General features: G+C 35.5%; 1 protein-coding gene across 1 annotated transcript in view; it reads right to left on the bottom strand.

The window, feature by feature from the left end:
• Positions 1–18,086, bottom strand: part of HDAC9 (histone deacetylase 9) — a 676,098-nt gene that overhangs the window by 230,805 nt on the left and 427,207 nt on the right. Inside the window, 1 exon segment of the mRNA XM_070615860.1 lies at positions 9,284–9,417. Coding sequence (XP_070471961.1) covers positions 9,284–9,417 — 134 coding nt within the window.

The following is an 18,086-nucleotide window of genomic DNA, read 5'->3' as shown; positions in this document are numbered from 1 at the left end:
GTCTCATTGCTCATGCTCAAGCATACCTACTGAAGTTTTCAAATGCTACTACCAATTGCTCCTTTAAAAGTTACATGTAAGTAATGTTCTATCCTCTGCCCCCAACTGCATTCTCTCCTTCCATATAGCCCTCATCATCTAATAACCTGTTCTCTTCAGAGTTTTTCTTATAAAGAAAGAACAGTGAAAGAAGGAAAGAGGCAATTAAGAAGACAGGCAACTCGAGAGGCTTTTGGTCCTTTCTGTTGGTCACATGGAAAGAAAGTAAATTGCAAGTCAGGAGCCCTAAGTTCTGGGTGCTGACTCTCGTGTGTCCAGCCAGCTATGAAGTACTTTTATGGACCTTTGCTTCTTCATTTATAAACATAAAGATGTTTGACCAAATTGCTTCGAAGCCCACTTTTAGCCCTAAAATGATAAAATTCTGTGTGAAATAAACTTACATACAACAAAAATAATAAAATATTCTTTGTTTTGACATATAGATTTGCCTTAGGCAAGCAAATATAATAAGTGAAGTGATAAATTGCTATGATTAAGGCAAGGAAGGAGATCTATGAGGGTTTTCAAAAGGACTCTAGTGGGTGCCCTTTCTTCCTTCGGGAAGAAAGGCCCCAGGCCATGGTTCCACATAAAGCTGTCTTCTCAGAGAAAGGAAACAATAGAAAGAATAAACAAATGGGACTTCATCAGACTAAAGAGCTTCTTCAAGGCAAATGAAAATAGGATTGAAACAAAAAAACAACCCACTAACTGGGAAAAAATATGTGCAAGTCATATATCTGACAAAGGCTTAATATCCATAATATATAAAGAACTCTCACAACTCAACAACAAAAAAATCAAACAACCTGATCAAAAAATGGGCTGGAGACATGAACAGACATTTCTCCAAAGAAGATATACAGATGGCCAATAGGCACATGAAAAGATGCTCACCATCGCTGATCATCAGGGAAATGCAAATCAAAACTACACTAAGATATCACCTTACACCCATTTGAATGACAAAAATATCTAAAACTAATAGTAACAAACGTTGGAGAGGTTGTGGAGAAAAAGGAACCCTCATACACTGCTGGTGGGAATGCAAACTGGTGCAGCCACTATGGAAAACAGCATGGAGATTCCTCAAAAAATTAAAAATAGAACTACCATACAATCCAGCCATTCCACTACTGGGTATCTATCCAAAGAGCTTGAAGTCAGCAATTCCAAAAGTCCTATGTACCCCAATGTTCATTGCAGCATTATTTACAATAGCCAAAACATGGAAGCAACCTAAGTGCCCATCAACAGATGAATGGATAAAGAAGATGTGGCACATATATAGAATGGAATACTACTCAGCTGCAAAACAGAACAAAATCATTCCATTTGCAATAACATGGATGGACCTTGAGGGAATTATGTTAAGTGAAATAAGCCAGCTAGAGAAGGATAATCTGTGTATGACTCCACTCATATGAGGAATTTAAAAATGTGGACAAAGAGAACAGATTAGTGGCTACCAGGGGAAAGGTGGGGTGGGGGGTGGGCACAAAGGGTGAAGTGGTGCACCTACAACACGAATGACAAACATTAATGTACAACTGAAATTTCACAAGATTGTAACCTATCATTAACTCAACAACAAAAAAAAAGTAAAAAAAAAAGGGACTCTAGCTATTCCTTGAAGTCCATTTTTATATGCTTAATTATAATTGAAAAATAAGAGTATTTTTTAGAACTTATATTCCTGGCCTGTGAAAACATCAAAATAATGAATACTTTTCTCAATTTTTAAGAATTTTTTGTGTACGGAACTTCTGAATTGGTGCCACCATTGTCTTCCAGGTAAATACATACATCTCCAAATTTTGACTCCATTCATCTGTTTATCTCTACTTCATTAAGCTTATATTAAGAACTTGAGTTTTGGTTGCAGTGATTTTTAACATTGGCTGCACCTTGTAATCAGCTGCAGAAGTTTAAAAGGTATTGATGCCTACCCTCCGGAGCTTCGGATTCACTTTGTCTGGGTACTTCCTGGGCAGCCAGATACTTAGAACCACCCAGTGCGTTTTAATGGGCAGCCTAGGTCAAGAACCACACGTTAGAGGGAACTATCCATTCTTCCTGCTCATAAGTGAATTCAAGATACTGACACTGTATGTACTGACCAACATTTGGGACCATGGAGTAGTTAAAATAAACGGTTTGCACAGGGAAAGTTGGGAAATAAAAAAGGTCTATTTGATCTTCAAAATGGCAAGTGCCTTCTACTTGAATGTAATACTGATCGATTCAGTCATTAGAGTTTATTTAAAAATATTTCAAGGCATAGAGATATTTTAAAGGCACTTCATAAAAACAGCAAATCCCATTCAATAATAAAGGTCTCGGTGGTGAAAAGCGTATGTACTGTATTTTTTTTTCAGTTTTATTTCCACCCATTTCAAATCATTATGCTCCTCAGAAAGTAAGAGAAATACCAGGCCTTAACGTAACTGCTCAATTTTCACAATTTTTATACAACTAAATATCCTATGTTGTAATTATTTTTAAAACAACATTGTACATGAACATTTTAATGGTTTGGGTTAAAACACTGATTTTTTTGCAATCACATATGAAACAATTTTGTCACAATAAATATTTTGATACTTTAGCACTATAATTTTCAGATGGTTGGAAAATATATAACTATTCATTTTTGTTAATAACCTTTAACTGTGTTATTTTAAAAAACCTGTATCACTTTCTAAACAGACTCAGAAGAGTAGCTTGTCTTATTTCCTTTTATTGGTTGTCCTCCACGAGTTCTTCCTTTTTTGAAGAAATAAAAATCAAAACAAAAAATTCCAAATCATCTTAATTCTGATTATAGGCTGCAGAAATATTTTTAATGTATTTATCTGCCTAGGCCCACTCTGTTGTGATAGACATATATCTCTCAGAATAATGACATAATGTCCCCTGGTTTACTCATCACATACAGATCATTTGTATTGCTTCCTGAGCTTGCCATACCCTTTAGAGACAATTCATAAGACTCCCTGTTTGAGTTTCTGACTGCTTTGTGGCTTAGATTCTAAGACACAAACACACACAAAATTTTTTTGCAAACTAAACAAAACAGTAAGCTGTTATGTGCTGCCATCTAGTTAGATTACTCTATAAAACAAATGTTTAATTGAATTTCCATTAACTTGCAGTATTCCGTGCTTTATAGCATTGATGTCAGAAAATCTGCATATTACAAAAGTGTTTTCCCAAAGAGTATTATATTTCTTTATTTAGAATTAAAAAAGAGATTTTAAAGTCACCTGTGTGTGTAGGGAAGTGTCCTGGAGAGCCCTATCCCTGAGCTTCTTGGCATCTTAAGATTTTACACTAAATTTGCTCTCTACTTTTCTCATTGGAACTGCTGAGAAGTCCCAGAAGGGGCAACAGTAGCTTAGTTTTGTGTCCCAGAATTGTTTTGTAATTACTTTGTGTTGGCACTTGAATAAAGGAGCTAAACATTTCAGCACAGTATGTTGCTTATGCTTTTTACTTATGAATTAAGCGAAACAAAGTTATTCAATATTAGTTACAAAGATGCAATGCAAATTCCACATAATATGTAATCCAACAAAAGCATTATAAAATGTTATTATTCTCAAAACAAATGTGAGAGCAGGCAAATGTCTGTGGGTGGCTTGGTGGGGCTGAGAGTCATGAGCACTTCTGGAAAAACAACTGCAAGTGCATTTCTAACAGATGATGGGTCAACCTCTGCAAGTTTTTAAGCACAGAAGAGTACATTTTTTTTCTTTAGGGGCACACACACTTTAGAAACCTGGCTACCTAATCAAAGAGGGTGTTCCCAAAGAGGACACCAAATGAACCCTCCAGATTCACTTCTCACAGTGACAAGAAAGTTGCTGGTTTTGCTTTGTGCTCCCAACAGAATCACTAAGCTAAGTATGAATGATTCAATAGGGGAAAAAATTAAATGGTATTGGCAAGAAGGACTACGAACGACCTCAATTTTTTTAAAAACAGTGTCACGTCATGCCAAAAGAAGTTAACCCATGTAACCACTGTAATCTAATGTAATGAGGACTAATGTTTTATCTGGCTGCTAATCAGGACTAGTAAGCATAGCCAATTTACACTATAGGTTACAAACTAAAAAAAAATGTGTTTACTAAAACATCCTAAAAATTTTGTCTCCTCTTAACCAAAGAAAGTGTTAATGTTACAAATTAACTCCTTAACCATCTAATTTCATACAATATTATAGCTGGAACAGATCCTAGCAAATAACCTGCCTAACACCCTCAACTTATGCATGGGAAAATCAAAGACCAGTAAGGTTAAATGATTTGACAAAAGTACACAGATAATTAATGGTAGGACTGAGGTCAAATCCAATGTTGAACAGTAACCTTTGAAGGAATCCATCTTGATTAATTTTCTACACTGCTAAATGAATTGACACAATACATGTTTGATTTGTGAATCAGTCTATTGTTTTGAAACAAAAGAGACCTTTTAATGTTTTAAATTGCCATTTTTTCTATCATACCATTGTTTAATTGAAAAATTGACTACTCTGTTGGTTGAGGAAAGCTGACTTTTCTCTGTATGCCAGCAGAGGTGAGACTCCTTAGCTTTAGTCCCAGTGAAATAGTAACTCAAATAGACAAAAGAAAATGAATAAAGACAGAAGGAGGGCAAGCTCTTCAACATAAGGTCTGGGATACTTCCTCCTTTGCACTCTAATATATAACATCTCCTCCTCTATCTCTTGCTCAGAGGGGCTTCTGATGCTGACAAGACTACGGGGGCAGATAACCAGTTTTCTCATTTTATTTCTTCCCTAGGATCAATCAATAAGTCTTTAACATCACTGCAATATAAAACTAGTGACTCAAAACCCCTTGGGAGTTTGTAATTATGTCTTTATTTGTGTGATCATTCCATTAACATCTATTGATCCCACCAGAAGGGAACTTCCCTGAAGGCAGGGGATGCCTCTTCTCAGTATTATATCTCCATCTCCTAACACAGGAGCCTGGAAAACTCAAATTCCTAATAAATACTATTGAATGGGTATATCACTGTTATCAAAGTGTGGTGCCCAGACCAGCAGTATCAGGATCACCCAGACACACGTTAGCAATATAAACTCTTGGACCCCACTCCAATAGGACCCCACTCCTATCTGATCTGAAACTCTGGAGTTGGAGCCCAGCAATCTGTGTTTTAATCTCCCTCCAGATGATTCGAATATATGTTCACATTTGAGTATCACTGTAATCAATAAAGGAATGTCACTTATCTAGCCACAGGTTTCTGCTTGCTGGCCAGCTATATGTTCCCAGAGCTCTGTTGAGTCCTTCCCTGAAAGCACAGTTGATCACAAATTATGGGTGGCGACACAGGCCTGGCAGGAAAACAGTGTTCAAAGATGGCAAATTGCTATCTGGATATCGGGAAACAACACATTGATCCAGTTTGTATGTGTTATATTCTATTCAATTATATCCTTTTCTATAAAATCTAATAAATCCTCTCTTTTGAGACAATTAAGTTAATTTCTTATTTCTTGCAACCAAAAGAGGAATTTTTCCATACTGCTTAGGAGAGAGTGATAACCTAGACACCAGGGCTGGTACTCAAACCCCTAGGTCCCAGACACATAGATTTTATCCTCTCAGGAAAGCATGCTTTAGACATAACCAACGAACAGAGCTGGACTTTAGCTTCCAGATAATCCCACTGAGACAATTTAGAAAGAAAGGCTTGATTTTCCTTAAGTCCTTGGGCTATCATGGTAAATATTCATTCACACCCAAGCTAGAACCTAACATCTTCTCTTGCAGTAAATAAGTCAAGTTCAACTGGAAGATATTGTCATTGGTCTTGATCCCTTTAGCAGGCTCATTAACACCGACTAGGAAGCCTGTTAGTGTAGGAACCTTCTTGCCTCTGCAACTAGATAATGCGCCCACTATGTTCCTGACCACTTGCTGATTAGGGTGTGTTTTCTCCTGGTTTTTCAGCAACTGATTTTAATGAGTTTTGGTGAATTGTTAAAAGGTGTGTAGTATGTTTCTGGGGATTTCTTCTCCCCACTGCATTGAAAGTTTCAAAATAATTTGGCTTGAGATAGAAAGGTTAACATCCTTGCAAGAGGGTTTAGTAATATATTAATAATAAATGTGTACATTAGAATTAACTTGTCAAATCAAAAACTTTAAAAGAAAATCCACAATGAACATGTATCAAATGTTTCAATTGTGTTTACTGGGGAGAATACTGGCGAAGGAAATAGATTCCACTATTTCTGCGTGGGCTAATAATCTCTGTATGTTCCTTTTTTACTTTCTGCCTCACTCTTCTGGCAGAATCAATCAGGAAGAGAAAATAAATCACATTTCTTTTGGTTCTATGTTTTACCCCTTTCAGTACTACATTTCATCTTATATGGAACCTGAAAGTCTCTCGAAAAGGATAACATTTGTTTACTTAATGATCATTTCTAAAATTTAACTTTGAATATGCCTAAAATCATTCACACACAAGCAAAGGTATACCAAATCCCAGGTGTCTTAAAGTTAATTGTTTTTTGACAGTTTTAGAAATTCCATTTCATGTTTCGGATTAGGTCAGCATAAAGTCATAGATACTTTGATAATACAGGAGCAAACAAATATATATAGGCAACAATTTCATGACTTAAGAAAGCAAACACTTGGTGAACTGCTTTCAAACTATGTCAAGAAAAAGAGTGTTCTGTTTGCATTATTGCAAAGTTTTGGATCAAACTTTTGTGCTTGATCTTCATTGAGAGCAAATCTGCTGATCTGGGCTTTCAAGTGCATCATGTGTTAACTGTGTGATTGTTCACCAGAGAGACTCTTATATACCTGACTGGGCTGGGTCTAGACACTCATTCTCGTCAGCCCCACAGTGCTTCTGACATTTCACCCTGGGTCTGATATCACAGCAGTTGGTGCTGTAGTATAAACTGAATTTTATCGTTTCAAATAACACAGGACTAAAGTAGTGTGATGTACAAGGAATTTAAAAAGATTGATCAGATAGGGATGATAACAGACTTTTAAATTTTAAGACCAGTGTGAACCATATTACATTCCATTTATTTCTGCACTTTGCTTCCTCCATAAACAGTACTCTTTCAGGTGACAGATTTAAGGAACACCACAATCTAGCAATACATTTGAGGGCTGTGAGCAGCCGCTGCTAATCTGAAGTGGCTGGGGTAAAGCTCCAGGATATAGCAAAGACCTTAACATGAAAAGATGCAAACAGCCATGCCTCAGGTGGCAAGAGCACAGAACGACTGCCAAGCTGGCAAACATCCATAGCAGATACAAAGGTGGGACTGGAAAGCCACATTAAGAAATGTCCATTAAGAACAGGCCACCACAAAAACGTCTCCTTGCTGGTTTACTTTATGTACTCCATATGGGATTATGCACACAACAGAGTGGTCTGGCCTCCAAAATGCATCATCAAAAACATGAAAATCTTAAAGAGAAGTCTAAAATTTACCAAAGGAGTATGAAAGCCTTCTGCCACATAATATGGATGCTACTGGCAAAAGATGAATAATAGACTTTCAGTCAGGAAAGAATCAGAGAAATAAATCTAGCTCAAATTCTTTCTCTTTGGGGTTTCTAGGTAAAGGATATATTTAATCAAAAGCAGAACTTAAAATATGAAAAACATTAGATAATTCTATTATAAACATATAATAACACTTGTGAAACTAAATCTGTACACACTGCTTTGGTCTATTCATTTACAATCTCAACTGCTGAATGACCCATAGACATTATCTATGTTTTGATATAAAGAAAATAACCACTTAGTTTCCCTGTGAGATATATTATTCATCTTCAAAAGAGAAAATCAATAAAGAAAATAATTTATCCTTAGAAATGAACGCACTGAATGAATGACTCTGCATCTTAAATAGTCAGTTATTTTTACTACTTTGCAGAAAAGAATGATCTGACCAATGTAGCCCATGCTATCAAATATAGGCAAATGCACTTTAAGAAACATTCTGTTTGCTTTGGCATTTCTATTTCAACTGAAATATTTTACAGGTTCACTTTAAACTAAATTGGCTCTGAGTAGGAATTTTCTTGACTACATTTTGGGTTTCCAAAGTTATTTAACACAAAACTTGTTGCAAAAGATTGCTTCTTGATTTTGTCAAAGTATAGTGAATCTAATATGGTCTCAGTTTCATCCTGACATAACTATGGTCAAAATATTATCCATTCAATTCCTTCCCAAACTGGTAAGAACAACATTGGATTTCCTTTAATGATCTGCAAAGAAGAACAACAGGACCAAATAGCAACAGGTTAAATTGTCAGTCTGTAAGAACAGGGACCATATTTGCCTTGTGAAATTCCGTAATTCTAGACCCTAGAACACATGTGGAACATAATACAGACCCAGGAAAAAGTACTTTTTATCAATAAATGTTAAAGTAGTGTGCAAAAATACATATGGGATTTTTTCAATGTTTTAGACTCAAATATAGAATGTTATTGGATCTTAGGCAACAATGGACATTTACAGTAACTAAATCAGACAGCTGCTGGTTCTTATATATTTTGCAAGTTTGACGATGGGAGCCTTTTTGAATTGATACCATTTTTAATTTTAACCTTTGAAAGCCTAAAGAAATAGATTTTTCTAAATGAAAAATAAGACTCATCAGGAATCTGCAGAAATAAGTCTAAAGAAATATTGACAAAATAAAAGTATTCAAACCTCTACCATAAAAATATCGAAACAGCCACTTCAATAAAAAGAAGTGATTTTTATTGGTAAGAAGACAGTTAATCTTTTACATCTAGTCATTTCCACAAGGCAAAATTGGCATATATCTGATTTCAAAGCACAGCTTATAACAAGCACTTAGCACCTAACAGTTTATGAAGAGTTTCTCAGAAAATTGACTGAATAAATGATACCTATTTGGAAACAAGAATGATACCTTGTGGAAAAAAAAAAAAAATGCTGCAATAATAGCACACACACATCAGGCAGCTGCTCAGTCCATCAACTTTAACTGAGTACCTACTGTGTGTGCCCAGCCTAGAGGTCAGGTCATAAGTTCTGTACTACTGGTGTCTATGATGGTTCATCAATTATGGTGTTTACGCTACAGGGTCAACATGTTTCTGGTACTATCCAAATGAATACTGGCCTCTTTATATGATTTATTTAAGTAAGTAAAAGAGTGTGGCCAATTCAGGATTACCTCACATTTATTTAGCAGCCCTGTTTCTTGCAGCCGTGACCAGATGCTCTGTATTCGTCCAGCATGCTCAGGGTGAGTGGTGGAATTACCACAAATGCACTGGTGTTTCAGCATCAGGGGGTCGTAGGCAATTCCTTAGGACAAAAAAACAGCACAAGATTGAGTAATGATACAAGTTAGATGACAATATGATTACTCCAAAAAAGGCATTCTTCTAAAGTAAATTTACAAGTAGAGAAATAATACATATCTGCAAAGACCCAGGAGCACATAAAAGCTATTTAGTCCTCTGTATCTGGATATATATGCAAAGAAAAGTTAACTCATGGATTAATCAGTACTCAGATCCTGGCTTAGTAAATCTGTAAAGTGATGAAGATGGTGATATTTTAAGAAACTTCAAATTAAAAAAGAAATACTGTAATTTTACCAGTATCTTAAATCATTATGAAGTATTTTCAGATGGAAAATTCAATTCAATAAAGGTTTAAATTTTACACTGAAGTCACAAAATAAGCTGATTCTTTAAATTGTGACTTTATTTCATGAGTAATTCTAGCCTCACTTTACATCAGGTTTATATCCTTGCAATAAACTGGAAGATTTTCCAACTGCTTGCCTATTCTGCTTAGCAATTCCTTCAAAGTTGTGCAAAGTTGTGCAGAAAGAATGTCTTCTTTGCTTACTGTGCTGTTCTCATAATTTGTGCCAATCTGTAAGCAAAATGGGATATTGCAGATTTTATAATATTGTGGGACATCTGAAGTGTTTCTTTTAAAAAATGAATTGCAATACCCTTAGTAGAGATTACATAGATACTTAACGAATAAAATCTGATTTTAAATTATCATGAGTTAACATATTTCATATTTCAATTAGACTCTATGATGGAAAAGATATCATAAAAACTGATGAAATAAACTATATTAGGGATACATAAAATAGGACTTTTCTTTTTCTTTTTTTCTTTTGGTGAGGAAGATTGCCCCTAAGTTAATATCTGTTGCCAATCTTCCTCCTTTTGCTTGAGGAAGATTATCACTGAGCTAACATCTGTGCCAATCTTCCTCTATTTTGTATGTGGGATGCCACCACAGCATGGCTTGATGAGCGGTGTGTAGGTCTGCATGGGATCTGAACCTGCAAACCCCAGGCTGCTGAAGTGGAGCCCATGAACTTAACCACTACACCACCGGGCTGGCCTACAATAGGACTTTTTAAAGCAACAAATTAGATGATAATTATAATTGGTTAATTTTGAAAAGATTTCCTCCCTTCACCTGATTCCTTGGGGGGAAACATGTTACTTACAAAATTGCCTGACCTAAGAAATTATTTAACCAATCAAATATTCCAATAAAATTACCATCAAAATACATCCTCTAGGGGCATGAAGTGAGGGCAGAAGAATCCATGATAAGAAATTAAAGAGCAATAATAAGTATCTATTCAAGAACAGATAAGTACCAGCAATTTACGTTGTAAAGTAAGTTTAATTAACGTATTTTATTTTCCCTTTGACCTACATTATTGTGTTAGAGGAATGTTACTCAAGAGGGGAAGAACCGCCCCCCCAACCCCGGCCACCAAAGTGGAGAGTGTGAACTTAACCACTACACCACCAGGCTGGCCCCAATATCCATTCTTAAGACTCAAATGCCTTCAAAATCCAATCCTATGCCCCAAATCACATTTTCATCATCACTGCTGATCTCTCTTCTCAGCAGTACGCTTGCACACTTGTCTATTCAACTGCCCATCCAAAATCTCCATTTGGCTGTCTAATAAAGTGAGGATGTCTCAGATTTGAGTTCACAATCTTATACCACAGAGTGTTCCTTCTTTCAGTAAAGGACATCATGATCTGCCATTTCACATGCAAGAAAGCTTAGTGTCCTCTTGATACTCTCTCTCTAATGAACCGAGAAGTAGTGCCTGTTTTCCCTCCAAAATACATCTTGAATCACTTACTTCTTATCTCCAATGCCAAACCCATACACAATCCAAGGTACTATTATCTCTAATCTAAACCCCTGAGCTAGCCTTGTAACTGGCTACCTGACTTTCACTCTATTCCATTTACCACACAGTGGTAGCTACTTTTGCTTAAATCCTTCGTCGACCTCACAGATGAGATTAAAATTTCTCAAGGCCAGCATCAATAGGCCCCTTTCCACTTCTCCAGCTTCATCTCATACACTTTCCTCCCTTGATCTCTTGTTCTCCCATAAAGGCCTACCTTCCATTCCTCAAAAGGATCAAAATCATAGCCGCTTTACAATCTCCATACTTGCAGTTCTGTCTCTGCCAAAAAATTCTTCCTTCCTGCTCCTCATTTGGCTAATTCCTCTTCATTCTTCAACGTTGTTTTAATGTCACTTCCTCAACAAAGCATTCCCTGAGATCTTTACTATATATTACATATCTGTATCTATATCTCTCTCTATATATATATTAGGTCTCTACTATATGTTCTCATAGCATTTCTAGGTCTTCTTCAGAGCGTTTACCACAATTATGTAATTGTTGTATAATCTTGTTAATTGCACATTTTCTTCACTATCTGGTAAAATATATGAAAGCACAGACTAGAGTTATATTGTTTATCACTGAACTCTTAGATCTGTAAACGTGCTTGGAATATAGTAGATCCTCGAAAGTATTTTTAATGAATGAATGAAAAACATAAATAAATGAGTGAATGCTAAAACTAGGTCAGATATCTCCATGATAAAGCCTTCCTTGATAAACCTCACTGACAGATCTCCTTTAACTCCTAAAGTTTTTGTAGCCTTACTTCTGCAGTATTTTACCTTTTATTTTATATGTCTTAATCTTCCTACTGGCAAGTGCCTCTAATACAGGCATTTATTTTACTCAGTTTCATATTTTTACATGGCATTTTGCACAAAAAGGAGATAAATAAATATTTGTAAATAAAGTCAAAAGGAAGACATAAAGGAAGGCAGAAAGGAAAGAAGGCAGGCATGAAAAGTAACATTCAAAATATAAAGATATATAAGACACGTCTTCACAATTCAGAAATATCAAGTATTTATGAGTTGCTGTTACATAAGAGGAACTATTTAACATATTTTCAACCACAGTTTCATACTACATAAAAGATATACTAATGATAACAAGGAAACAAAAAATGTACTATCTCCCTCATTTTGAAAACATATTCTTCAAAAGTAGAGATTCTAATCAAGTTGCTTAACTTTTCACTATTTCATCTCTTGACATATCTAACTTTACCTCCTTAGTAATTGTTCCTCTTTTAACAATACTTTCTCCATAAACCACTGCCAAAATATATATATATATGTGAAACAGGTTATGGTAGCTGGAAGTTATTGCCAAGTATCTGGAGATTATAATACAAAGTCCAGGAGCTCTTGGAAAGACATTGAATTTAAGGGGAAATAAATAAAGTCTGGAACCCCAAACCTCCACTTACTCATCTTAATGATGTAGCAATGAGGTGTTAACAGGTAGACTGCAAGGTGAGACTTTAACCTCATCCTTCATTTCCATTCCTTTCCTCTCTCTTTTTTTCTTTTCTTTCTTTTTTTCAAAAACAAAGACTTACAGAGTGAGAAATAAGCCCTGCTCTTCTCTTTGGGATTCATATGGAATTCTACTTTTCTTTGAGCCTTTCTGCCTCACTGGCTGTCATTTGCAACATAAACCAATGGATCAATCTCTCTCTTGATCAATGGGACAAGAGTTAAAATTGGGACTGGGGAGAATACACAAAGGAGTCTTAACATAAAGTCTTTACCTGAATTTAACCCTAGCAGTTTATTTTCTACCAAAAAGAATACTAACTCAAAAAGTTCTGATACCTTTTTTAGATAAGCTTGGACTTAGTACTTCCTCTGGCTCTCAGTTCTATTATTTTTTTTTAATTAATTAATTTATTTAATTTTTATTTTTTTCGGATGTACATCATATTTCGAATTCTGTATATGTTACCTCATGTTCACCACCCGAACACTAATTATAGTGCATCCTCTCACATGTGACCCTAATCACCCCTTTTGCCCTCCTCCCTCCCCCCTTCCCCAATGGTAACCACCAGCCCAATCTCCAATGCTACATGCTTTTTTTTTTTTTTTTGTCGTTTTTATCTTCTACTTATGAGTGAGATCATATGGTATTTGACTTTTTCCCTCTGACTTATCTCACTCAGCATAATACCCTCAAGGTCCATCCATGTTATCACAAATGGCCGGATTTCGTCATTTTTTTTATGGCTGAGTAGTAGTCCATTGTGTATAAACACCACATCTTCTTTATCCATTCATCCCTTGATGGGCACCTAAATTGCTTCCATGTCTTGGCTATTGTGTATAACGCTGCAATGAACATAGGGGTGCAAGTATCTTTATGCCTTTGTGTTTTCAAGTTCTTTGGATTAATACCCAGCAGTGGAATAGCTGGATCATATGGTAGATCTATCCTTAATTTTCTGAGGATACTCCATAGTGCTTTCCATAGTGGCTGCACCAATTTGCACTGCCACCAGCAGTGAACAAGGGTTCCCTTTTCTCCACACCCTCTCCAACATTTGTTGTTTCCTGTCTTGTTAATTATAGCCATTCTGACTGGAGTGAGGTGATACCTCATTGTAGTTTTGATTTGCATTTCCCTGATAGCTAATGATGTTGAGCATCTTTTCATATGCCTGTTGGCCATCTGTATATCTTCTTTGGAGAAATCTCTGTTCAGATCTTTTGCCCATTTTCTAATTGGATTGTTAGGTTTTTTTGTTGTTGAGTTGTATGAGTTCTTTGTATATTTTGGATATTAACCCCTTATCTGATATGTGGTTTGCAAATATCTTCTCCCAATTTTTAGGTTGTCTTTTCATTTTGTTGATGGTTTCCTTTGCTGTGCAGAAGGTTTTCAGTTTGATGTAGTCCCATTTGTTCATTTTTTCTTTTGTTTCCCTTGCCCGGTCAAATATGGGACTTGAAAATATGCTGCTCAGACCAATGTCATAGAGCATACTCCCTATGTTTTCTTCTAGAAGTCTCATGGTTTTGGGTCTTACATTCAAGTCTTTAATCCATTTTGAGTTGATTTTTCTGTATGGTGTAAGGGAATAGTCTACTTTCATTCTTTTGCATGTGACTGTCCAGTTTTCCCAACACCATTTATTGAAGAGACTCTCCTTTCTCCATCGTATGCTCTTGGCTCCCTTGTCGAATATTAGCTGTCCATAAACATGTGGGTTTACTTCTGGGCTCTCAATTTTGCTCCATTGATCTGTGTGTCTGTTTTTGTGCCAGTACCATGCTGTTTTGGTTACTATGGCTTTGTAGTATAATTTGAAATCGGGGAGTGTGATACAAATAAATAAAATCAGAAATGAAAGAGGAGAGATTACAATGGACACCTCAGAAATACAAAAGATAATAAGAGAATACTATGAAAAGCTATATGCCAACAAATTGGATAGTCTAGAAGAAATGGATAAATTCTTAGAAACATATAACCTTCCAAAACTGGACCAAGAACATGTAGAAAATTTGAATAGATCAATCACCAGAAAGGAGATGGAAACAGCAATCAAAAACCTCCCAAAAAATAAAAGTCCAGGACCAGATGGCTTCCCTGGTGAATTCTACTAAACATTCAAAGAAGACTTAATACCTATCCTTCTCAAACTCATCCGAAAAATTGAAGAGGAGAGGAGGCTTCCTAACTCCTTCTATGAAGCAAACAGTATCCTGATACCAAAACCAGACAAGGACAACATAAAAAAAGAAAATTACAGGCCAATATCACTGATGAACATCAATGCAAAAATCGTCAACAAAATACTAGCAAATTGAATACAACAGTACATTAAAAAGATATACATCATGATCAAGTGGGTTTCATTCCGGGGATGCAGGGATGGTTCAACATGCGCAAATCTGTCAACGTGATACACCACATTAACAAAATGAGGAACAAAAATCACATGATCAGCTCAATAGATGCAGAGAAAGCATTTGACAAGATACAGCATCTATTTATGATAAAAACTCTAAATAAAATGGGTATAGAAGGAAAATACCTCAACATAATAAAGGCCATATATGACAAACCCACAGCAAATATCATTCCAAATGAGAAAAACTGAAAGCTATCCCTCTAAGAACAGGAACCAGACAAGGATTCCCACTGTCACCTCTCTTATTTAACATAGTATTGGAAGTCCTAGCCAGAGCAATCAGGCAAGAAAAAGAAATAGAAGGGATCCACATTGGAAAAGAAGAAGTGAAACTGTCACTCTTTGCAGACTACATGATTTTATATCTAGAAAACCCTAAAGAGTCCACTAAAAATCTTTTAGAAATAATAAAGGAATACAGTCAAGTTGCGGGATACAAAATCAATGTACAAAAATCGGTTGTGTTTCTATACACTAACAACGAAGCAGCAGAAAGAGAAATTAAGAATACAATCCCATTTACAATTGCAACAAAAAGAATAAAATACCTAGGAATAAACTTAACCAAAGAGGTGAAAGATCTGTACACCGAAAACTATAAAACATTGTTGAAAGAAATCGAAGAAGACACAAAGAAATGGAAAGATATTCCGTGCTCTTGGATTGGAAGAATTAACATTGTTAAAATGTCCATACTTCCTAAAGCAATCTATAGATTCAACGCAATCCCTATCAAAGTTCCAACAACATTTTTTACAGAAATAGAAAAAAGAATCCTAAAATTTATATGGAACAACAAAACACCCCAGATAGCCAAAGGATTCCTGAGAAAAAAGAACAAAGCTGGAGGTATCTCAGTTCTATTAAAAGAGATAAGGACTTGAAGCACTCAGTGTAGTGTACTATCTTTCCATTTTCTTAATCATTACATGTAGTTAAGTCATTATTTAGCCATGGAATCCATTTATGTCTTCAGGTTTATACCTAGTCTCATATGACACTGTTGGGCTGAGTCCACCTTGTTCTATTAGGAAAGTTGAATCTTGAGATCTAAAACTCCTGATCCTGATTCCTAGTTCTCAACGTTCAACTTCGTATTGCTTTTCTGGTAAATGCCTGAGGTTTCATACCTTCCCAAGGTATTTGGTCAACAACGCTTACTAAACACCATGTAGGGCCAGGACTGAACTAAGGACTATAGTACAATACAAGAACATGGAACATGATCTCTCTCCTGAAAGATGCAGATTCAGGAAACAGTCATTGAATGCTCATTATGATCTAGGTACCAGCAACTTCATTTTATTATATTTAATTTATTATCTAGTAGTAAAGGTGAGGCATATACAAACATAGTTATAGGACATGCATTTAAAAAACTCTGTATGGTAAAGGAAGGAAAAAATTATGGGGCTAGGAGGTCAAAGACAATCTCTTAAAAATAAAAAAATATTTTACAAAAATTGATCTGAAATGGGTGGAATTACTGAAATGGATAGAAGGGGCTATTTTGAAGCAAGGATCAGATCCAATAACCTCCAGATCATACCCACAGCAGCACTGTTACACTTTCTAGCCATAATTCTAATCAATCCATTGAGGCTATCTTGCTTTATTTTTTCTTTCTACTATACTCTTTACATTCTAACACCTGTAATATTTGTTACAGTATCTTTTAACAGGAACACTTAAATCAAAGTACCAGATAGCAAAATTTTTAATTATGTGTGAAACTTTATTTGTCCAGTGAGCAAAGGAAATATCCAAAAATGATTGTTTAAAATTTGCTTAATTGTGCCTCTGAGTAAATAAGAAGTATTTTCTAAGACTTATAGTTTTTTTCTTTTCCATGTAAATCATCTTATCAGACTATCAGACAGCTAAAAAGGAAGTGAGTGGAAGAAATTCCACTTTTGGCCTTCCAACTGACACTATATGAAAGTCTGTTAGAACCTAGGAATTGGATTAAGTGTTGCAATTCAACTAGACAGCCAAGGAGGAGATTGTACCAACATGTAAGTTGGCAAAAAGTGAAGTCAAACACAATTCACTAGACATTTCCTGGCAAAATATCTGGAAAGATTTCTCTACATTCAAGAATAAGTGAGCAGGAAAAGAAAAAAACAGAGTCTATGAGAATATGCCACAGAAAGTGTAAAGGAAACATCATTCCTACTACTTAGCTCAATGAACATGATTTACTTAGGAACCAAAACAAGATTTTAGAAAACTTTTTGGCATCTTCAAATGTCAAAAGACATTGGTCCTACAAAATAGGAGTCAAAAGCTAAAAGGAGACATCAAGCTAAATTAATGAGTAAAAAGAAAGATGGATAAGATAAGGACTACAAGAAAACTAAACTAATAATAGCAAAATTAAGATCTATATTGGAGGCAACAAAAAAAGAATTTACATTTCAAAAAACCAGATCAGTGCTATTGAATTCAAGCTTAGAGATGTACGCAATGAGAGGAAAATAGGGAGACAATGGAGAGCTCAACACAAAATTGTGATTGCTCTTGAGGAAGAAATCAGATTAACTGAGTAATAGGAATAATTGAAGAATTTTTTTATAAGTAGAAAGAGACACATGCATGAGTATGCAACTACAAATGCTCATCATAAAGATGATTTGTTTTTTTAAATTAACAGGATAAAGAAAATATACTATGAGACTCCAACAAAGAATGAACAGGCTGCCCACAAAGAAACACACAGAAGGATGGCCTCAGAATTCTCTTTAATGCTAAACTCAGCCTTCTCCTCTTCAATGCCAATGCTTGAGCATTTGACTATATTTCCAGACTTTTCCGACAAAAAATGTGTGCATTAAGTCATCTGTGTCCAAGTATGTA

This window comes from Equus przewalskii, chromosome 4 (genome assembly GCF_037783145.1).
Source record: "Equus przewalskii isolate Varuska chromosome 4, EquPr2, whole genome shotgun sequence".
NCBI classification, from domain to species: domain Eukaryota; kingdom Metazoa; phylum Chordata; class Mammalia; order Perissodactyla; family Equidae; genus Equus; species Equus przewalskii.
Note: the sequence above shows the minus strand (reverse complement) of the source record. Positions and strands in the feature narration are given on the sequence as shown.